The 23,756-nt window shown below is 42.5% G+C and overlaps 1 protein-coding gene across 3 annotated transcripts in view; it reads left to right on the top strand.

Annotated features, from left to right (window-relative positions):
* ABCB11 (ATP binding cassette subfamily B member 11) overlaps window positions 1-19,114 on the top strand; it is a 73,172-nt gene extending 54,058 nt beyond the window's left edge. For all 3 annotated transcript variants that reach the window (XM_045032417.1, XM_045032416.1, XM_045032418.1), the window contains 9 exons: window positions 1,273-1,377; window positions 1,495-1,656; window positions 8,313-8,516; window positions 12,045-12,286; window positions 12,400-12,556; window positions 13,337-13,534; window positions 15,239-15,445; window positions 15,994-16,140; window positions 17,855-19,114. In XM_045032417.1, the coding sequence (XP_044888352.1) occupies window positions 1,273-1,377; window positions 1,495-1,656; window positions 8,313-8,516; window positions 12,045-12,286; window positions 12,400-12,556; window positions 13,337-13,534; window positions 15,239-15,445; window positions 15,994-16,140; window positions 17,855-18,055 (1,623 nt within the window). In that variant the 3' untranslated portion in view covers window positions 18,056-19,114. The remainder of the gene's footprint in view (window positions 1-1,272; window positions 1,378-1,494; window positions 1,657-8,312; window positions 8,517-12,044; window positions 12,287-12,399; window positions 12,557-13,336; window positions 13,535-15,238; window positions 15,446-15,993; window positions 16,141-17,854) is intronic.
* The last annotated feature ends 4,642 nt before the right edge of the window (window positions 19,115-23,756 follow it).

Raw genomic sequence — 23,756 nt, 5'->3', positions numbered from 1 at the left:
AGCCACTATGAGATGCTTCAGAGAAAAGTGTAAAACCCACATAAAAGGTAATTGTTCCCAGGGAAAATTTCTTCCAGCTTGTTGCTTTACAGTAGCAATTGAGGTTTATAGTTTTGTGGCTAATTTCTTGTTCATTGGACACACTGTAGTAACTGTAGAGAGATAGCATGCCCTCAAGCTCTAGGCTGATACTGATGAGTTTGCAAGAGTACAATAAGGATCATTCGCTTTTACTTCTATTATACAGAGAGATGGTCCTGAACTGGAATATTTGAGAAAATCTGGATCTGGATTTGGATCCATGCTTTGTGGCTGCGGTCCATTGCTACAAAGTACATCCAAAGTAGAACTTACTTCAGATCATGATCTGGATCTTATCTTTACACCTCAGGCTTCTCTCTTGTTATATTTGAGAGTCTGGCTCTTCACAAGAGACTGGGAAGTTGGGACTTTAAATAAATGCAACCTAACTCAGCAACTAAAACATTTAGCAAATTTATAAGGCCATTTTGTGCTATAAGCTTGTCATATAACTCAACAGAAATAAAATGAAACCCATCTACTGAAACTGTGGTATTTTGCACCTGGATTTCTCCTGGGGGTCTCTGTGAAAATCACAGAAACTCATAACCAGACCATGCAGGTTTTCTAAAGGCAAGACCTCACACTAGGACCCAGCCCTTACAATACACTAGAATATTAATATAAATGTGAGTAATGCAGTGAAATGAAATCCATGTCCATTCAAAATTTTAAAAGATTCTAAACAATTGGTTAAAATTTCTCTAGTATGTTTAGACTGATTCCATTTATTTATATAGATGTACTGTAGTTCCAATTGTGTGTGAAATAATCAAGTAATAAAGCCTGATGGAATTTTAAATTTAAATATACAGGGCATCAATCAGGATAACTGTTTTGATTCCTTAATCTTATGAATTCAGACTAAGAAATAGCAGAATTTTACATTTGGGAGATCACAAATTTCTATGAATGAAAACAGGGAATGCTCTCATAAACCTAACTGCAAAAATCTGTACGTGAGACAGTCAGCTGATGAAATAGGCAAAGCTCCACTGAAGTCAATGAATTTGCACTGATTTATACCAACTGACGATCTGGCCCATGATGTTTTCATTTGACCCTGATCTTTAGGGGCTGACGTGAAAACTTTATACTATATTTCACTGGCATAGACAAATTCTGCTCACCTTGTTCATACTAATACTACCATTGACAATCTAATGTTATGACATTTTTTTCCCCCAAAAGACCTTTTCCATGCCTGATAAAGAAGAGCAAAAAGCACTGATCAATGGCATCTGCCTGCTTTTTGTCCTTGTTGGAGTTGTATCATTTTTCACACAGTTCCTGCAGGTAATGGCAATTCATTAAACTTCTGCTTTGCTAGTTTCTGTTTTTTCTGTTCATGTCTGGCCGTGTGTGCATGTGTGTGTTCTATATAATACGTGTATTTGTTCTTATGCTTACCAGGGATACACATTTGCAAAATCTGGTGAATTGCTTACAAGACGGTTAAGGAAAATTGGTTTCCAAGCTATGCTAGGCCAAGAGATTGGTTGGTTTGATGACCACAGAAACAGCCCTGGTGCCTTGACTACAAGACTTGCAACAGATGCATCACAGGTTCAAGGGGTAAGAAACCATATATTAGGAATGATTTTGCTCCATGCTAATTACTGCATTACTATGGTATGTGATGTCACAAGAATTATATAGTGTGTAAACAGTAATACAAATATATATCCAGGGGTGAAAGTAACTTAAAGGACTTACCAGTACGCCGGAGTCCTGAGCAGGGGCGTGGCCTCAACGGGAAGAGGCGAGGCCTTTCACGATTTAAAGGCCCTGGTGCTCCGGCTGTGGCTGGGAGCCCCAGGGCCTTTAAATCACCCCGGAGCTCAGCTGGGAGCCCCAGGGCTCAGGGGCCTTTAAATCACCACGGAAGCCCTGCTGCCAGAGCTCCGGTGGGGATTTAAAGGGCCCGGGGCTCCCCACAGTGGCAGGAGCACTGGGCAGTTTAAATCCCCACCTGAGCCCAGCTGCCGGAGCTCCGGCAGGGATTTAAAGGGCCCGGGACTCCCCACAGTGGCAGGAGCACTGGGCAGTTTAAATCCCCACCTGAGCCCAGCTGCCGGAGCTCCGGCAGGGATTTAAAGGGCCCGGGGCTCCCCACAGTGGCAGGAGCACTGGGCCCTTTAAATCACCACCGTGGAAGTCAGTCCAGTCAGGCATGGCATACTGGCTCTTGCCAGTAAGCCATACTGTACTGTACCGGCTTACTTTCACCTCTGTATATATCTAATCTCTGCTCTCACTCTGCCTAGCTAAGCTATTTCCAATGTGTGCTCTAGCTATCATAGACTGGCACAGCAATTAGTTACTCTCCGTATAAAGAACTATATGTAGAACTAGAGACAGATCCTGCTGTCCATTGTACCAGTGTAAATAGATCAGTGCCATAAAAGTCACTAAAGTTACCACAAGTCACCAATATAACTGAAAGACAAATTCAAGATATAATCTTCAATTTCTCATTCCTGAAGGTGAAATTTTGCCATAATCACTAAATGTATATTTCTGAAACATATCACAGTCATTTTCAACCAAATTCATCAATAGTAATATCACTGATTAAACAGAATTTTCATCCTGGTGTGGGGTTTATTACATGTGGCTGTTGTGATTTATGCTAACAATCCACTTAAGAAAAGCACTCTCTATTACTACGAGGGATGCCATTTTGGGATCAGTCTCAGGCCTGCATGGACTAATATTACAGAAGTAATGTTCTTATTTTTTGGGAAGGCTGCCTGTTAGCACCATATTCTAGCACCCCCTGTTGGTTGAAGGTGTGTGCTGCTGAGTTATGTGTGTGGTCAACATTAGCACTGATACTTGGTTCTAAACTTAAAGTAATTTTGTTTCTACAAACACAGAAAGAAATGTGTGGACTTTTTAAAATTGGTGATAGGAGTTTTGCTTGACTTTTTTCTTCTTGGAGTTTTAAGGAATTTAAAATAAGAATGGGAGAGAAAGAAGAAAAAGATGCAGCTACATGTCAGCAGCAAGCAGTCAAATCCCAGCATCTCAGAAATCAGCAGCCATCTCCCTCCCCCTTCTTACAGTTACATTAAGCTGCAAACGCTTACATGTTCCATTTTAATTTGCATGCACAAACTTCTTAACACCAACTCTGCCTTACAGTAGCTGCATAAGAGAAGGCCTTGTTCTAGGCTAAAGCAATATTCTCTGCCTTCTCTGAAGATTCTAGTGACTGCACGCTACACAATAAACAGAGCCGTGAAATGAACAAAGCCAAAAACTTTCCCCAACTCTTGGGTTTAATTTCAGTTCCATTATTAATAAAATGTCAAATAATGAAGCTCAACTGGAATTTATTAATCAATGATAATTAGTCAATGATTAACAACCCTATACAGGATATAGAAAGGAAGGCTATGGTTACCAAACCAATCTGGAAACTGGACAAGTTACAGCAACTCGATTTACTTCTATCTAAATGCAATGAACAGTGTAAATAGAAATTAGGTGAACCAAAAATGGTTCCCTGCTAGTTAAGAGATTAACAAAGGAATATCAAGTATTAACATTTTCTCCAAGGAAAAAAGACCCACAGGTCCCGTGTACCAAAAACGAAAAGAATTACCCTAAGGGTAGTAGACCCGCTGGCAGCAACTACCATGGCAACAACCACAGAACCTATTTCATGTCCAAAAGTGGAACCAGGACCAAAGAGTGGACTCACCCCTCTTTCAATACCCAGGACTTTAGTTAATAATATACAATTTATGCATAAATCTATGGTTTTAAATTCATTACACTGGAATATGGCAGAAACTGAAATGTGTAAAAATACTGTGTCTAGATTAGCCACTTCTATACCAATTGAAAGATAGGCTGCATATCCATGAGCAAATAAGGGATGCTATTGGGAGTCAGAAAACTCAATCCTACTCTGATATTTTTAGGACAGAAGGGTTACAAATAGGGCTGTCAAGTGATTAAAAAATTAATCATAATTAATCGTGATTAAAAATTAATTATGATTAATTGTGCAAACACGCTGTTAATAATAGAATACCATTTATTTAAATATTGTTGTATGTTTTCTACATTTTCAAATACATTGATTTGAATTACAACACAGAATACGAAGAGTACAGTGCTCATGTTATATTTATTTTGATTATAAATATTTGCACTGTAAAAAGCAAAAGAAATAGTATTTTTCAATTCACTGAATACAAATACTGTAGTACAATCTCCTTATCATGAAAGTTGAACTTACAAATGTAGAATTATGTACAAAAAATAACTGCATTCAAAAATAAAACAATGTACAACTTTAGAGCCTGCAAGTCCGCTCAGTCCTACTTCTCATTCAGCCAATCACTCAGACAAACAAGTTTGTTTACATCTGCAGGAGATAATGCTGCCTGCTACTTGTTTACAATGTCACCTGAAAATGAAAAAAAGCATTTGCATGGCAGTGTGGTAGCTGGCGTTCCAAGGTATTTGTGTGCCAGATGCACTAAAGATTCATATGTCACCTTCATGCTTCAACCACCATTCCAGGGGACATGCATGCATGTGGATGATGGATTCTGCTTGATAATGACCCAAATCAGTGTGGACTGACACATGTTCATTTTCAAAATCTGAGTCAAATGCCACCAGCAGAAGGTTGATTTTCTTTTTTGGTGGTTCAGGTTCTATAGTTTCTACATTGTAGTGTTGCTTTTTAAAAACTTCTGAAAGCATGCTCCACACCTCGTCTGTCCCAGATTCTGGAAGGGACTTCAGATTTTTAAACCTATGGTCAAGTGCTGTAGCTATCTTTAGAAATCTCACATTGGTACCTTCTTTGCATTTTGTCAAATCTGCAGTGAAAGTGTTCGTAAAAGAAACAACATGTGCTGGGTCATCATCTGAGACTGCTATAACATGAAATATATGGCAGAATGCAGGTAAAACACAGAGCAGGAGACATACAATTCTCCTGCAAGGAGTTGAGTCACAAATTTAATTAACAATTTTTTTTTAATGCGTGTCATCCGCATGGAAGTGTGTCCTCTGGAATGGTGGCTGAAGCATGAAGGGACATAAAAATGTTTAGCATATCTCGCAGGTAAATACCGTGCAATGCTGGCTACAAAAATGCCCTGTGTATGCCTGTTCTTACTTTCAAGTGACATTATAAATAAGAAGCAGGCAGCATTATCTCCCAAAAATGTACACAAAGTTGTTTGTCTTAACCATTGGCTGAACAAGAAGTAGGACTGAGTGGACTTGTAGGCGCTAAAGTTTTAAATAGTTTTATTTTTGAGTGCAGTTATGTAACAAAAAAAATCTGTATTTGTAAGTTGCACTTTCACAATAAAGAGATTGCACTAGAGTACTTGTATTAGATGAACTGAAAAATACCATTTCTTTTATCATTTTTATAGTGCAAATATTTATAATAAAAATAATATTAAGTGAGCACTGTAAGACTTTGTATTCTGTGTTGAAATTGAAATCAATATATTTGACAATGTAGAAAAACATCCAAAAATATTAATACATTTAAATTAATATTCTATTGTTTAAAAGTACAATTAAAAATGCAATTAATTGTGATTAAAGTTAATCACTGTTTACTCATGCGATTAATCGACAGCCTTAGTTACAAAGCAAAAACAAATCATGGGATCTGTTTTAGGCCTTTTTAAGTATATAAGTTAAAATAGAGTAGAATTTAAAAACATAAAAAAGACATGTCAGCTACATTAAACATGCTGGGGCTAACAGTGTTCCACCAATGACTGATGGACTTGCGAGTCTAGCTAATGAAGAAAGGAACACTGTTAAATATGCATGACATTGCTCATTTGTTTAAATAGACAGGCAAAAGAATCAATGAATTGGTTAAAGTTAATAATAAGAAAGCAAAAAACGAAGTGGGAATGAAAATCATTTGTACCGCTTATGGTGCCTACGCATTGGACAGGGTAATCAATACACTAAGAAATGTTGAAATTGGAAAGGTGCCAAACCTTATTGAGAATAAACACCTAAATATTGTCCCAAATATACAAAAGGAACTTCTGTGAATTGGCAATGTGTTAAAGCATGTAAACAAATTCCTTTTAGCACTCTTCAGAATTTGGGCTCTGTGATACCACATCCTAATCAAGGCACATCTTATTCTAAACAATCTTGTTGAGTGTCAGACTCTATGTATACTGTATTTACGGTATCTTTACCAATAGTAAACCCAAATATGGCAATAGTTAATAAATTAGGCCCAGTAGAAGGTTACCTAAAAACAGGAATCTACAAAGAACACCTATATCTATATGGATCTGCTGGTGCTTTATTAAGCAACACAAATGGGGGGGGGGGAGGATAGCTCAGTGGTTTGAGCATTGGCCTGCTAAACTGAGGGTTGTGAGCCATTTGGGGCTTTAGTTGGGGATTGGTCCTGCTTTGAGCAGGGGGTTGGACTAGATGCCCTCCTAAGGTCCCTTCCAACCCTGACATTCTATGAACCTGGTAGGCACCACCTTTGGCTAGTTGCTCCTCAAAAGAGCTATTAATACGTATGGAGGTGTGATGTCTTCAACATCACAACACCTGTCTGTGGTCATGCCTGCCAGCCCCAGCCCAACAAGACAGATGAGCTTGCTGTGCCACTGTCTCCTTTCCTGTAATACTCGCCAGGTGATGGCTCCCAGCAGTAAAATGATCTATTATTGTCCAAACTACAAGTATGCCTGTACCAGCATTTCAGAATGAAACTATTATTCGAAGTGAATCCAACGATTAAAAAAAAGTTGAAAATTACGTATTATTGACCCACTGACCTTAACTATAAAAACATTACTAGCTTGAAAAAATACCCATGTTGTTCAAATTAGCAGTAACATGTATAAAGATGTAGAAGATTTCATATGTAATGGTGACATGGGCCTATTTATTTCTAATATATGGATAGAAGTTCTCTAAAGTATTAATTGTTTTACAAATAGTGTTAGGTTTAGTTGTGTTAATTTTGTATCATTGCTTGCATATTTTGTCCATTTCTCATCTCCTAAGGTGAATTTGGTTTGAAACATTTTTAAGGCAAGTCCTGTAAATTTTTTTCCCCTGTCTGCATGTGATTTGTCACTTCTCATGACACTGAATTATCACAAATTAAATACTATGGTTTTCACAGTGCTGATTGCCAGGCTTTATTTTCTCTTCCCCTCACCATTTACACATCTTGTTTTGCAAAGATTTAACTTTTCTTTTAAAACAAAGGAAGGGTGCAAGGGGGGTAGAGACAAGAGAAAACTTTAAGCTGAAATTCCCCACACACAAATCAGTCATAGCCCTCCCCTACTCCCCCCCCCCCGCCCCCGGGTCCCTGTAGCTCTAGTAGAGAGGTAAAGTAGTGAGACGAACTGGGTGTTGGCATGCCACACCTGGGTGATGAATTTCACACCTAATGGTTTAAGAGCTCAAACTTTTTTTCAATATACAATATAATTCCCATTTAGTGAAGTTAAATGTTTGTTGCTGCTGAGACAGACCAACCAAATACAGTAAAATTGTCAGAAAGAAAAATGTTCCCATAGTGCACGAGGCAAAGATAAAATAACCAACAAAGATTAATAAAGGTATTTTTAAACTTTATCTGAAATAGGGCTAAACAGCAACTGTGATTCATCCCTTTTTAAATCTTTGCCAAGTACTGCCTCAATAAGTTTCTGTTTGATTATTTTAGCACTGCTGGAATTTTGCTGTATTTCTAGCTATATGTTAGGGTTCATAGAGCCTATTATGGGCACCTATTTATTATTCAAAGATAAATAAATACATAAAACAAATAAATATTTGGGCCAAATTCCACGTACTGACGCACATGAGCAGCTTCTAAGGGAGTCATCTAAATGGTAAAAATTCACCCCTAATTACATCTTTACATCTATTAGCATTCTTAGGGACTGTTTTTCTTTCCTAGTCCTTGGGAAGGCTTGTGGGTCAGGAGAACATTTAGGGATTGAGCCTGCGGTCTTTGTTTTGACAAAAATTCTCATTTGACTCCAATGGGAAAGAGGACAGCTAGACTGGGCTAATACCTATGGAGTCAATCTAAACATGTTAATCCATGCCATGTTATTTTAGTAGCTAGAATGCTCCAAGCTTGATGGGAAGGTATTTGATTGTCTTTTGAAGCATATATGATGATTGATGTTACTGTGGGAATACAATTCAGTAATCTACTTTTGTTTTCTTTTAAGGCTACCGGATCTCAGATAGGAATGATTGTCAGTTCCTTAACCAACATTGGAGTGGCCATTATCATTGCTTTCTACTTCAGCTGGAAACTAACTCTAGTTATAATGTGCTTCCTGCCCTTTCTAGCCTTATCTGGAGCTGTGCAGGCTAAAATGTTGACAGGATTTGCCTCGCAGGACAAGCAAGCTATGGAAATTACTGGGCAGGTAATGTTTTCTGAAAACTAATTTTAGATTAGCAGGCATTCGGGGCGTGTGTGTGTGTGCCAGTCATAGCTCATGCCATTGGAATTATCAGTGAGTCAGATGCTATAGAAGTGGCAGAGATATACAAGGGGCAGTATTTCTGCTTGTCAGGCCACTGAAATGTCATGGTGACTTTCCCAGCTCTAAAAGTACTTACTACTTGGAATGTGACTTCCTCCTCAAAAAAGTAAGATATGAGTCTCTAATGCCAGTCTCTTTTATTGCTTGCTGCTTTTAAAATGCATATCTGAAGGAACACTCTTATTCTCTTTGTAGCCCATCAGGAAACAATGGTCATCTGCATTAAGAAATCATTGCATTCTAGAATTCAGCACTAACCCAGAAAACAGTATCTGCTGATTTTAAAGACAGCTGGGTTGTTTTTATAGTGAGCTGTATTCTGCAACTGGATGGGCTAGATTTTAGGAGCCCACTGTTTCCACATCAGCTGGATTTTCTAAGCTAGAATATAGCATAGTAAAGCTTTTCCTATGTAAACTTTTTTGGTTTGACTTTTTGTACCATGCAGCATGTCTTCCTCTGCTCTCTCATTTTGATACCAAACAAAGTGCACATTGTAACTGCAGTGTGTGTTCTCCAAAGGGAAATAGATACAGGTCAAGTTTGTTAAGCAAGCCATCACAGGAGTGAGAGCCTTCATGGGGAGGAATAAGTTGTGTGCAGTGTTCCCTGATTGCCTTCTCTCAGTTGCTCCCACTCCCATTCTCTCCCTGTTTCCCAGTTAGCAAACCTTCATGGTCTTTTGGGGCTTCTTTACATGTGGTTCTTAATAGGGGTCTCTGTGGCGAGGTTATAGGCACTCAATCAGCTCAGTAATTAGAGAGTGTCTCAGCCAAAGCCACTAGCTGCATTTGCTGGAAGACCTCTAGTGTATCAGCAGCAGCTGAGGTGGGGAAGAGACAGGGAATGGCAGATGTCCTTTCTCCCCATCCCTAGTCAGAAATGGAGGTGAACAGGGCAGCTCCCCTGACAGCACTCATAGGATTCCTTGTCTTAAAATCTGTCACTGATCCTGCCAGCCACATGTTGCCAGTAGCCAGAACTGGATCCATTTTAAAACGTACCTGGTACAACAGTGCAAATACTGATCTGCACCAAGAAAATGGGGACAGTTGGAGGACATGGTATTAGAAACACTCCTCATTTAATAATTGTGCAGTCTTCCTTTTTTCCCCCTTAGGCAGAGGAAAAAAGAGATTATGGAATGATTTTTTTCATAGATGTAGGCTTGCTGGCAGAGTTATACAGCACAATTCCTCCGTCTCTGGGACTGAGGCCAAACAGTCTGTCAGACAAACAGGGATATGCAGTCTAAATAAATTAAACTGTAGAAATGAATGAGTTCTACAAATTTAGATTATCCTTATATGTTAACAGAATTCCAGGAAAACTAAAAAAAAAAAAATAATAACATGCCTGTATACAACATGAATTAAGATAATTAACACCTCATGGTGTTGATAACACTAGTTCAAACAAAGACACCCAAAGTCTAGGAAGAGTTAATGCTGACTATTCTCTCATTCACAATGGCTAAATTATTTACAGCAAATGATCAATCAAAATAACTTCTTGAAATTGATGTAGAGATAGGAACTTGACAAATGGCCAGTGCATCAGCCATTACTCAATGGAATGACCCAGAGGCTAGGAAGAAAAGGACATTCAATGCTTCAATGACTGATTATGTCTGGTGATATTTTCCAATTTATTCAGCAGCTTAGCATCTAAATACAAAAGGGTTTGTTTAAGTCTTTTATACAATGCTTGCTTATCTGCCATTTTAAAATATAGAAAGACATAGTCTGAATACTCACGTTCGCAAGGCCTATTTATTCTCTCCTTCAAGGTACATGCTAATGCTCCAGCACTAATTCTACACACTAGTCTGGAAAAAATGTAATAGAAAACTGACCTAAATCATTTTTAAGTATTCATATTCAGGTCAAGTATCAGAGGGGTAGCCGTGTTAGTCTGGTTCTGTAAAAGCAGCAAAGAATCCTGTGGCACCTTATAGACTAACAGACGTTTTGCAGCATGAGCTTTCGTGGGTGAATACCCACTTCTTCAGATGCAAGTCATCTTGCATTCTTGCATCTGAAGAAGTGGGTATTCACCCACGAAAGCGCATATTCAGGTCACTTCCTCTATGCTGCATGCAGAAAGCTTTCATAGGCAATGAAACAAAATTTAGTAAGAATATCTATACATAGATAAGAGAAGGCAAAACAGACTGAGCCATTACAAATGGCAAGGCAAACAGCAAGTATATTGAAATATGACAAACCTGTGAATTAAAATACACAGGACAAATTGAATGAAGCAATAATCTGGTATAGAATAAATGCTGTATGCCTTCCACTGATGAAAATATAGCTCCACTGTGGGTTGAGACTAACTTTATAAGCTACAAAACTAGATCGTAATCTTTACAATTAACAGTCATCTCAAAAAAGTTTCCAAAGCAGAGAAAAAGACAATGGGGAATTGATACCAGCTTCCTACACAGCATCATACTATTATACAATAGATTGTATATGCAGTCAGGCATGGGATTGCTCCTTCTCTACCCTCTGGCTGAAATCCTGGTCCCACCGAAGTGGATGGGAGTTTTGCCATTAGCTTCAGTGCAGCCAGGATTTTACCCTCATCTGTATGTTCCATCTAGCCATTTTCTTGAACATGAACTGGCACGGTATTAATGGAAAAGATTAAGTAGTAAATTCAGCTGCCTTTAATTTATAAAAGGTTAGGCTCTGAAGAAAGAGAACGGGACACTATCACCCTTTCCCCCAAGACCACTGGTTTAAGAAAAAAAACAGAAACAAAACAATTGAAATAAAAACGTTCTTAAAAAATGCAAACAAGAAAATATCCACTTTTCATCTATGATTAACACCAACATTCCCACAGTTCCATATATATAAAAATATTTAGCATTATGGCATATTCGGTATTGTTCAGTTTAGCTAGAGATTGCTGCCTAAAATGCCATTGTCATACTAAGATATATGTTACAAATCCCTAGTCCTACATTCAGCCGGACACGCATTTCCCAGCACAACACAATATCAGTGTGGGAAGTTGAGGAAGGCCATGTTTCAGCTGATGAGAGGGTCTGCCAGAATAACCACACCTCTTTGTTTGGAGTTGGACACAGTAAGGAATAGTGGTGCCAGTGACATATACAAAGTGAAATTCACCCATGTGTAGGAGCCCAAGCAAGGCCATCTGCAGCGTGAATGTTTTGCAGTAGTCTAGTCCGAGGAGGGTTGACTTCAGAAAAGGTCCTGTTTGAGGTTTGCATCAGTTCTTATTGTATCTGAACCAATTTGTACATCATTAGTTTCTATAATTTGCCAAACAATCATGTTGCCCTCTCACTGAAAAGTGGGATAAAGAGAAGGTCTTCCCACTTTTTCAGAGTGATTCCTAAATGTTTTATCTGTAACCTAATTTTTTCTTCAGATTTCCAGTGAAGCCCTCGCTAACATTAGGACTGTAGCTGGCATAGGGAAGGAGAGAAAGTTTATTGAAGCATATGAAGAACAGCTGGAAATCCCATACAGAGCTGCAATCAGTAAAGCAAATGTTTATGGAATCTGTTTTGGTTTTGCCCAATGTATAGTGTTCATAGCCAATTCAGTCTCTTATCGATATGGAGGTTTTTTGGTGGAGAATGAAGGACTTCATTATAGCTATGTGTTTAGGTAAGAAGATACTTGCAAACAGGCACATGCTATACTACAGAAGTATGTTGTTTACAATAAAATTCACAAATTTACAGAACCCACGAGCTAAAAGCTTTCCTTCTTGACTGCAGGGTGATCTCTGCTGTTGTGACCAGTGGCACTGCTTTGGGAAGAGCTTCTTCTTATACTCCAAACTATGCTAAAGCAAAAATATCTGCTGCACGTTTTTTTCAACTGGTGGATCGGGTTCCCCAAATCAGTGTTTACAATGATAGAGGGGAAAAATGGGTAAGAGTAGACATGAGTAATGCAGGTAATGTCATTATTCAGCCCAATGATATAGATATTGAAACCCCAGTAATTATGGATTATTCCATACACACCTCTGTTTGTGAGCAAGGTAAGTTAACATCAGAATATTTGCTAGATATCCTTGCTTTTGGGAAGTACTGAGCTATGTGCTATAATGTAAGCATGAGACATGCAGTCAAATTATTCCCAGTCTACCAGGAATTTCACACGGAGTATCAATAAATGGTGAATACATACTAATAACTGGTCTGACAGGTGGGAGTCGGATGGATTCACTGGATAATGAGATTTTCTTCCACCTCTACAACAGTGATTTAAATCCAGACGGGTTCAGTTGCTAAGCATGTTTATAATCTCCTGGTTCTTGTATGAGCACATCACAGAAACACCATCAAATTTGGCATTAATTGGCACCTCTGTTGGCAATCACAACCTCTGAATGGAGTTGGAGAATGAACTACCATCTCAGCTCAAAAGTTGGTCCCTTTCTATGTTTAGGCTATTTGCAGTGCAGTGTGGGGAAGCTTCCACTGATAGAATGAATGAATACAGCAGCATAGTTCTGGCTAAATAGAAGACTCCTGTTCCAGGACAGTCAAGCCAGTCAGTCTTCGGGTTCCTCAGTCTCCAGGGTTATTTCACAAGCACTTAAGTCACTCACAAAAACTAATATTGGAAACAAGAATCATATTTAATGTGAGGAGTTTTGTCACTCATTAGAATTCAGTTCTTAGCACTTTCTCACTTTTTCACCAGGACAATTTCAAGGGAAGCATTGAATTTATCAACTGCAGGTTCACGTATCCTTCTCGGCCTGACATCCAAGTTTTGAATGGCCTCTCAGTGTCGGTTAAACCTGCGCAGACACTTGCATTTGTTGGAAGTAGTGGATGTGGCAAAAGCACTAGTGTTCAGCTTCTGGAGCGCTTTTATGACCCTGAGAAAGGACGTGTGGTAAGCAGCTTTCACTACTTGGATAGTTTTAGTGCTTGCCAGCTGCAGAAATCTTCAGACTCCAAAGTTCTTCTCCAATGTTACATAGGAGATTTTGCCAAAGAGGCACTAAGTAACATTTGCACAACTGAGGATCACTTCAGTGGATTTCCACACCATTCACAATAGGGTGTAGCTCTCCTGATCTTTCCTCAAATTTACAGTCTAAAGTTCTCCAATGATCCAACCAAAGTTGGTGAACCTTGGTTGGTTCTCTCTGCTGATGCTCAGTAACAGTCACAGAGAGGCCTTAGAAGGAGGTAATACACCTCTATGCAGAAATCCAGGCACACAGATGGGATTGGTGTCATGGAGAGCAGCACCTTCCCTTTCTGACACCCTCCTGCCCCTCAGAATCCACATAGCCCAAGTGTAGAGACATCTGAGAGGGTTAGGGAGGGAAAATGAGACTTGCCTCTTCAAGAAGATCCACCTAGAATGAGCTGGCCCTTGGTTTTTGCTCACCCTTCTTGTAGGCAAAATTCTCATTGAAATCAGCGGAAGCTTTGCCTGAGAAAGAACTGAGCAGTTAAGGTCCATGTATCATACTATCAGTTGTGAAATCTGCTTAAAAGTCAATGCACATGGTCTTGAGTAAAGACTTCTGCATTTGGCCTATTTGGTTCTTTGGTCACAATGGGCATACAAATATTTTGTGCCTGTTGCTTGCCACTCAGGGAATGTGCACTACAGGGCCGGCTCCAGGCACCAGCACAGCAAGCAGGTGCTTGGGGCAGCCAACAGAAAGGGGCGGCATGTCAAACTCTTCGGCGGCGGGTCCCTCAGCCCCCATCGGAGGGAAGGACCTGCCGCCAAAATGCCTATCGCGGCTTTTATTTATTTATTTATTTTTGCTGCTTGGGGCGGCAAAAACCCTGGAGCTGGCCCTGGTACACTATACTGTTACCTCCTTGGACCTGTATCATTCCATAGATTTCAAAGCCAGAAGAGACACTTGTGATCATTTTGCCTGATCATAACACAGGTCATAGAATTTCACTCAGTAATTCGTGCATCAAACCCTTAACTTCTGACTGAGTTAGAGAACCTCTCTTAAAATGAATTCAGATTTAAACATTGTGAGTGCCTAAGAATCCACCACATCCCTTAGTAAATTGTTCCCACCATGGTTCATTCCCCTCAATGCTAAAAATGTGCATCTATGTCTAGTCTAAATTCATCTAGCTTCAGCTTCTAGCCATTGGGTCTTTTGATGCCTTTGCCTGCTAGATTAAAGCGCTATCAGAAATCTTCTCCCCATGTGTAGGTACTGCACAATTTAGCTTGTTTTTCTTTTCCATTTGTAAAAAAAATAATTGGAGTAATCAAAGAGTTCTTGGTTGAGCAAAACACTCAAGCACATGCTTAAATTCCAGTTGACTTCAGCAGGTTTATTCACCTGCCTAATGTTAAGCATGGGTTTAAGTACTTTGCTGGGTCAGAGACCAATATATATTTAGTTGCTAAAAACAAAGACGCTAAATCTAAACGGTATTCTCATTCTAGTTACTAACAGTAGTGTGATGTTGTGCAGACTTCATTTTACAAAGCTGTTTATATTTAAAGCCTTGTTGTTGTGACTATTTTGTTTCAGCAAAAGCTATTCATTCTTTGTATGTCACAAGTCTGAAATGATATATCATATTTTGTCTTTTTTACTGGTAGTTAATAGATGGCCACGATTCCAAGAAAGTAAATATACAGTTTCTTAGATCTAAAATTGGAATAGTGTCTCAGGAGCCTGTATTATTTGACTGTAGTATTGCTGATAATATTAAATATGGTGATAACAGCAAAGAGATCACTATGAAAGAAGTTACAGAAGCAGCAAAGAAGGCCCAGCTGCATGACTTTGTCATGTCCCTTCCAGATGTAAGTATATTTGCAAGGACAGTAAAAAACTAAAAACCAAAATCAAACAAATGCTATGATGAGGCCTAAATAGTGGGACTACAAAAGACAGCTGAGAAAGGCAAGGTATTCATTTGTAATGAGAATTCTCACCAAAACAAATTAGACCTTTTCATGTGCCCGCACTGATCTTTTTATTTTCACAGATCTTGGTGGTGGTGGTGGTGGTGAATGGAGAATGGCATAATGTTTTGTCGTGATTTATTTTATGGGGATTTGGGGTTTGATTTTTTTTTATTATTATTATTATTTTACTGTTGGGCAAATACTTTAAAAATTAAATAGCCAGCAGAAAGCAATATTTTCAAAATTTCAAACTCTGATAGGAGACAGAAAGGTTCCAGCGTTACCAAACAGAAAGGCGAGGAAGCAAACAGCGTTACCAGACAGAAAGGAGACTCATGGCCCACTCCCCATGAGGCACCACAATATTGTCCCAGTTTATCCATTGTTGTAATTGAAGACATGCTCATTTAGGAATAAAATTTCCCCTATGGTATATTTTTCAGAAATATGAAACTAATGTTGGGGCTCAGGGATCCCAGCTTTCTCGTGGGCAAAAGCAACGCATCGCTATAGCTCGGGCTATCATACGAGATCCTAAAATTTTATTACTGGATGAAGCAACATCTGCTTTAGACACAGAAAGTGAAAAGGTAAATGTGCAATAAAAGAGAATGAGCGATGTGCAGTATTATTATCTAGTTGTGTTCTCATAAAAGAAATGTCCACAATAATAAAATTTAATTTTAATTTGTTTCTGTCTGATACAGAAACCTTAGAAAAGTACAAGATAAAGAGATACCCTCTTATCACAGACAGTATTTTTTCTTTGAGTAAATTCAGCCCTAAAACACTATTTATAACGTTCTATTATGTAAAAATACAAAATCAACCAGCAATAGCTGCTCTTAGACTTAGACCTTACAGAGGTCACCTCTCTCAGTGTAGTTCACACTAGTTCCATTTTCAAAGCATTCAATAACCAAGTTTCACATGCACAGCCATTGTACACCAAAAATTATATATTAAAACAAAGGTACAGTAACTCCTCACTTAACGTTGTCTCAGTTAATGCTGTTTTGTTGTTACGTCGCTGATCTGTTAGAGAACATACTCATTTAAAGTTGTGCAATGTTCGCTTATAATGTTGTTTGGCTGTGCGGGCTTGGAACCAGGGTCGGCCGGCAGCCCCCCTATCAGCGCCCCTCCACCTCCCCCAGTGCCTCCCACCCACCGAGGGCCCTGCAGATCAGCAACTCCTCCCTCCTTCCCTGCACCTCCCTCCTGCAGCAATCAGCTGTTTCATGCCATTCAAGAGGCTGGGGGGGAGAGGGGAGGAGTGAGGATGTGGCGTGCAGCCTGCCCCCTCCCCCCCAAATGCCCCAAAACAGCCGATTGCTGCGGGCAGGAGGCACAGGGAGGGAAGGAGGAGGCTGCGCTCCGCGTCCTCCCCCTCTCCTCAGCCTCCTGAACCCCGCAAAACAGCTGATTGCTGTGGGCGGGAGGTGCAGGGAGGGAGGTGTGAGGATGCAGCACGCTTGGGAGGAGGGAGTGGAGCAGAGGCAGGAAAAGGTGGGGTGGGAGTGGAGCGGCGGCAGGCTTAGGGAAGAGCTGGGGGTTGAGCACCCCCAGGCACTTTAGAAAGAACAGCAAGAGGAGCAGCCGGACGATCCACCCTCTTTCACCCTCTGACTCCACCACCTCAACCAAACTTCACAATCTTCATTGCTGAATACAGTATTAAATTGTTTAAAATTGTTTAAAACTTATATTGTATATGTATATAATGACTTTGGTCTGGTGAAAAAAATGTCTCTGGAACCTAATTCCCCCTATTTACATTAATCCTTATGAGGAAATTGGATTTGCTTAACATCATTTCTCTTAAAGTAACATTTTTCAAGAACATAACTACAATGTTAAGTGAGGAGTTACTGTATGCATAAAGGGCTTGAGCATGCAGTAATTTCATTAACTTCAATTAAAGACTGCAGCACTGGGACTAAGAACTCAGGCAAGGATTTGCATGGCTTTCTTGCACCTTGAGATGAAAGTAACACTGGTAGTTTTAAACCACATCAGCACTAAAATGACATTCAGGATGTAACTGAAGGACTCATGTATAATTTCTAGAGTTATGCATATTTGCTAATACCCCCTATATATTCCATCGGTTTAATTCAAGGGTCAGCCAAGCATATCAATAACTTCACCTTTGATTCAGCTTTGGTTCAAATGTCCAACAGTAAATTTTAGAAATGCTGAGCCATCTAATTATTGGTATAGACTAATCAGGGATTTTTCCAGATCTTGATCTCCATTTTAGCTGGCACATTTTCATTCTGATACTTTGTCTATTGTCTGCAGACTGTGCAAGATGCATTGGATAAAGCCAGAGAAGGACGGACCTGCATTGTCATAGCACATCGGTTGTCTACAATTCAAAACTCTGATATCATAGCTGTCATGTCTCAAGGAATTGTTGTTGAAAAGGGCACTCATAATGAACTGATGGCCAGGGAAGGAGCTTATTACAAACTTGTAACCACTGGAGCACCAATTAGCTGATTTACCACAGGGTCTGTGTAAACTTGAAGGATGATACTTTTCTAAATGAGAACTCTGCAGTTGGTTTGGCAATGTTGGTACCCCTTTAAGTTATTGCATGGTACAAAACTCTCTGTCATATGACCAGTTACATGGGACACTATCAAGACTAAAATGTATCTTGCCTTCTGGAGTCAGTAAGCCCTGTAGGATCATATATGGTGACTACAGAGTAGGCTGATTTGTTCAAGAGAGAGCCTAGCCCATTGTGCAAGAGAGAGAAGGAATTTCCTGGTAAGAAAGCTCTTTATCTGGGAGTTGTGGAGCTATTGGAGGGTGGGGAGCTCATGTAAAATGGCTTTGTAGTCCGGCTGCACAGTGCCTTACTTGCTTGACTAATTGTTAGTCAAGGAAGAATCCACCCTGAATATTAGCATGTCAGAGCAGGGACTGCTTCTTTTGGCAAGTAAAACATAACACCAAGTACGATACTAGCTTCTATTTTAGTGGTGGGATCAAATATTTCCTAACCTGAAGGTTTTACAGACAGAATTAAAATCGATACTCTCAATGTGGTTATAGAAAACTTTTTTGCCCCCATTCTTTGGCTCTCTTGTCTATTTTGCTTGTGAGCTCTTCCAGGCAAGGACTGTCTTTTACTGTGTGTTTGTATGGTGCCTAGCACCAGGGGGCCCTGACCTACAGTGGAGGATCTAGCTGCTACTTGGGACATAAATAAAAACTAATAACAACGAAGTCAGTTTCACGCCACTATGCTAAAGAAAGAGATTGAGACGAGGAACAGAAGCTGGTAAAGATTAATTCTTCTAAGTTAGCCACTTTATTAAATGGCCTCAGCTAACTGATTTGAATATGAATAAATACTCAGTTAAATCAAGTAACACAATAATTATTTTTCACTGTTATTTAATTTCTTTCTTACCTTGAAACTATGCTAGATAAATAGAGAATATCACATTTTCATCACTGGTGACCATATCATGCCATTTCTTTTTAAGGAGAATGTAAAAATTCTGTAAAGCTTAAAGAATAAAAAAGCTTTCCATTTCTATTGCTCAAGGAGAATGTTCCCAGTTATATTAGACTGGGTTGACCTTTGTACATATAAACTATCATGCTTCAAGGCATAAGCCAAATACTAAGTGAAGGTTAGGAACAGCCTTCCTCTGGAGGAAGGTTATTCTATAATTTTCCATTATGAGGTTTATTGCATCTTTCTCTAAAGTGTCTTTTTTGGCCTGCCTAATTATACTTTTACACTTGACTTGCAGGGTTTATGCTCCTTTCTATTTTCCGCAGCATAATTTGACTTCCAATTATTTAAAGGATGCCTTTTTGTCTCTAACTGACTCATTTACTCTGCTGCTTCGATGGTGGCATTTTTTTTTTGGTCCTCTTACTGTTTTCTTTTGTAGTTGAGGTATACATTTAGTTTGTGCCTCTACTATGGTTTTTTAAAATAGTTTCCATGCAGTCTGCAGACCTTTCACTCTTTTAACTTCCATTTAAATAGCTGTCTCATTTTTGTATAGTCCCCCTTTCTGAAGTTGCTACTGTGGTGGGTTTCATTGTTACTTTCCCACTACATAATTACAATGTGGTCGCTATTACCAAGCAGTTCAGCTATATTTAGGATTGCCAGGCACCTGGTTTTTAACCAAAACACCTGGTCGAAAAGGGACCCTGGCAGCTCTGGTTAGCACCACTTACCGGGCCATTAAAAGTCCATTTGGTGGCACACAAAGGCGAAGGCAGGCTGCCTGTCTGACCTGGTTCTGGGCAGCTCCCCAGAAGCAGCCGGCATGTCAGGCCCCTAGGCAGTGATGAGCTGCCAAAATATTAACAACAGGTTCCCTCCTCCTCACCCCACGAGGGGGTCATGCCCCTCCCAGGGGGTCGTGCCCCATCCAACCCCCCATGTTCCTTGACGCCCCCCTGGGACCCCGCCCCATCCACCCCCCTTCCCTGTCCCCTGACAGTCCCCTGCCGCCCCATCCAACCCCCTCCTCTCATTCATGATGGCCCCCCGGGGACTCCTGCCCCATCCAACCACCCCTTCTCTCTGTCCCTGACTGCACCCCACTGCCCCATCCAACCCCTGCTCCTTCCTGACTGCTCCCCCGGCACCCTTGCCCCCATTCAATCCCCCTGATCCCTGCCCTCTGACCGCCCCAACCCCTATCCACCCCCCCACAACCCACTGAACTCCCCTGCCCTCTTCCAACACCCCGTCCCTGCTCCCTGCCCCGTTACCACACTGCCTGGAGCCGCTTGGTGGGGGCTGGGTCCACTCGACCGGGACCGGGACTGGTGCTGCGGGGCCTTAGCAGGGCCGGGCTGGAGCTGCTCGGCCGGGACCAGCACCGGCGCCGCAGGGCCCGAGCCGGGCCAGGGCCGGAGCCACTGGGGCCAGAGCCGGGGGTGCTTGGCCAGGACTGAGCTGGGGTGCTCGTCCGGGGCCAGGCCAGGGGCCAGGCCGGAGGGAGCCGCTCAGCAGAAGCTGGACTGAGCCGTGCCAGGCCTCCCTGGAGCCCTTCTCGCATCCCCCCTGCCCCAGTTTACCTGCCTGCTGCTTGTTTCAGGCTCCCTGCGAACATCTGATTCGCGGGAAGCAGGGGAGGGGAGGAGAAGGAGGGCGGAGCGTTCAGGGGAGGAGGGGGACGTGAGCTGAAGCCGGGGGCCGGGTGGACAGCTGCCCGAGCTTTTGTTAAATTTAAAAGCTCTTTTAGAACTGGTTGTCCTGGAACAACCGGTTCTATAAGAGCTTCTAAATTTAACAACCGGTTCCTGCGAACCAGTGGGAACCGGCTCCAGCTCACCACTGCCCCTAGGTGCAGGAGTGATCAGGGAAGTTCTGCTTGCTGCGCCTGCTCCGCAGCTCCCATTGGCCAGGAACTGTGGCCAATCGGAGCTACGGGGGCAGTGCCTGCGAACGCAGGGAGCGCACACAGCTGCCTGGCCATGCCTCCGCCTAGGGTCTGGATATGCCAGCCACTTCCAAGAGCAGAACGGATCCAGGGCAGGCAGGGAGCCTGCCTTAGCCCCACTACACCACTGACCAGAAGCTGCCTGCCCCAGGTCAGAACCCCTTCCTACACCCCAACTCCCTCCCAGAGACCGCACCCCATACCCCCTGCTGCACCTGACACCCTACCCCAGCCCTGAGCCCCCTCCCACACTCCAAACCCCTTGGCCCCAGCCTGGAGCCCCCTTCCACACCCTGAACCCCTTATTTCTGCCCACACCCTCCAGCTGGAGCCTGCACCTCTGTCCCAGCCCAGTGAGGGTGGGGGAGAGCGAGTGATGGGGGGGCTGGAGTGAGTGGGAGCAGGGCCTCAGAGAAGGGGCAGGACAGGGGTGGAGCCTTGGGGAAGGGGTGGGGCAGAGCTGGGGCAAGGGTGTTCGGTTTTGTGTAATTAGAAAATTGGCAACCCCAGCTATAGTCAGCCTTCATTTTGTTAGGCCATGCTCCTTGAGTCTCCTCTCATAAGGTAGTTTTTCTATTCCTCTGATCCCATGGGAGTCAATGACAGAACACTGACCTGAAGTGGTATGACAATTCCTATGTTCATAAGTTCCCACTGATTTTAAGAACAGATTAAATGATGGGCAGGAACATTCACTCTCAGGGCTGATTTGGTGATGGAACTACTGCCACTCCCCCCCCCACCCCCCCCAAGGGTTATGCCAAGAAGGACTCCATTAATTTACTGCCAGGGCTCCATATACCTCTACCAGTTGTAGCTACAGTTCATCTCATTGCAGGGAGGCATTCTCTAGCTAGCTAACCAACTTTCTGAATTGCACTGGCCCATTCTCAACACCAGAGCCATGGAGGGCAGACTTCCTGTTTAGTTTTCACTAGCAGACGTGAGGGAATTAATCAAGCCCTTTAATCTCTTTATTCCTAATACAAACACAACAGGAAATTCATTCCCTCTGGCCCAAAGTGGGTTGAAGTAGGCCACCCATCATAATGTGCTAGTTGCACAAATTATTCAGCCAAAACTGCAATAGTTAAAGCTTAGGCATGAATTATTCTGAAGTAAATGAAGATACATCTAGTTATGCTAACTGAGGTTTTGGCCTTTGATTTAAAATGGTCATGCTATGAAATCACAGCTGAAGCTTGATTATCCCCACTGCTTGGAAAACCCCAGTTCAGTTTGCATCTAGGAAAATTCTGGAGATCGAGTCTTCATCCATTGGGAGCCTTTGGGTGCTGAAGCTCCTGATCTCTGCAAGAGCCTAGCTTCCGCTCTGCAGAGCTTAGAAATGTCACTAAATAAAGTCTGCAGCTTCCTGTTCTATTGATAACATTCAGGTAGTCTAGACTGGTGGCTATTTGGGGTTCGGTAAGTCAAGATTCTACTGTAACGCTAAACCATAATTTAGGCAGTAAACGCTACTATGGACAAATGCCTTTTTAACACCTACGTTTTCTGCAGCCCAGCACAACTGTGGGAGATGCTAGGTATGGGCTATTCCCCTACTGTCTGCAGCTTCCAGAAGCACTTCAAAGCTATAGCATAGCCTATGCTAGGCATGCCCCCTTCTGGCCTGCTGCCAGATCTTCCGCTTCCATGGCAGCAGTCAGAGGCAGTTTTCTTTGCTCCTGTTCTACAGGGCCGGCTCTAGGCACTAGCCCTCCAAGCATGTGCTTGGGGTGGCACTTTCTAAGGGGCAGCACTGCGCCCCCCCCCCACAACTTTTTTATTTTTTATTTTTTTGCTTGGGGTGGCATTATCGGGAGCCGGCCCTGGCGCAGCCACTCGCCCTGTCAGCGCGGGAGCCGGGAGCCGCGCCCTCTGCCCAGCCCGGCGGCGCCCTGCACAGCCCACTCGGGGAAATGCCGCACCGCCCTGGGGAGACTCAGAGCGGCAGTGGCAGCAGGACCCCTCCTCCCTCCCTCCCCGGCTCTTCACACATTCTGAGAGCCCCTCTCACCACCACCACAGCCCGGGATGTGGCGGCGGCGAGAGGGGCTCCCGGAGTGTGTGAGGAGCCGGGGAGCGAGGGAGGGAGGCGGGGTCCCCTGGAGCCAAGCCTGGGCTGCGGCAGCGGCGAGAAGGCTCCCAGAGTCAGGGCCGCCCAGGGGGGAGCAAGTGGGACAATTTTCCCCAGGCTCTTGGCCCCACAGGGGCCCCCACGAGTATGTCGGAGGCTCCTCTCGCCTCCGTCTTCCCCCATCCCCGGTGTCTCAGCTGGTGAGGGGGCGTGGCTGCGAGCTGCAGCTGAGTGGCGGGAACTAAGGCCCCGCTGGAGACACCATGCCATCTCCCCACAGCCCCTGTGAGCCGGGCACCCCCCCCATCCCAGAGCCCAGCTCCCCACCCAGCCCTGGGCAACAGCAGCTAGGGCATGGAGCAATTCAGGACCTCAAGGCTAAGACCCTAGCAGGGCTCCTGGTCCCACCCTGCATCCTGAAATGGGTCCTAAGTGCTCTGGGGAGAGAATCAGTGCTCACAATCAGCCCTGCCCTTTTTCCCAGCTTGAATCAGAAAATGCTGGCAGTTAGTCTCCACCTCCCAACCTTGGGAGTGAGAGCCTATAAGGGAGGACTCCAAGGGAGAAATTTCTAGAAGGCTCAAGGCCCAAGCAAAGCTAACCCCAAATACACACACCCAGGGCATAGCTAAGCTGCCAGGCCTGCAAGGCATGCAAAACAAAAATTAAACAAAAAGGGTCAGAAAAAATAAAA

Source organism: Mauremys mutica, chromosome 10 (genome assembly GCF_020497125.1).
Source record: "Mauremys mutica isolate MM-2020 ecotype Southern chromosome 10, ASM2049712v1, whole genome shotgun sequence".
In the NCBI taxonomy this organism is placed as follows: Eukaryota; Metazoa; Chordata; order Testudines; family Geoemydidae; genus Mauremys; species Mauremys mutica.
This window is presented reverse-complemented; position numbering and strand designations above follow the sequence as displayed.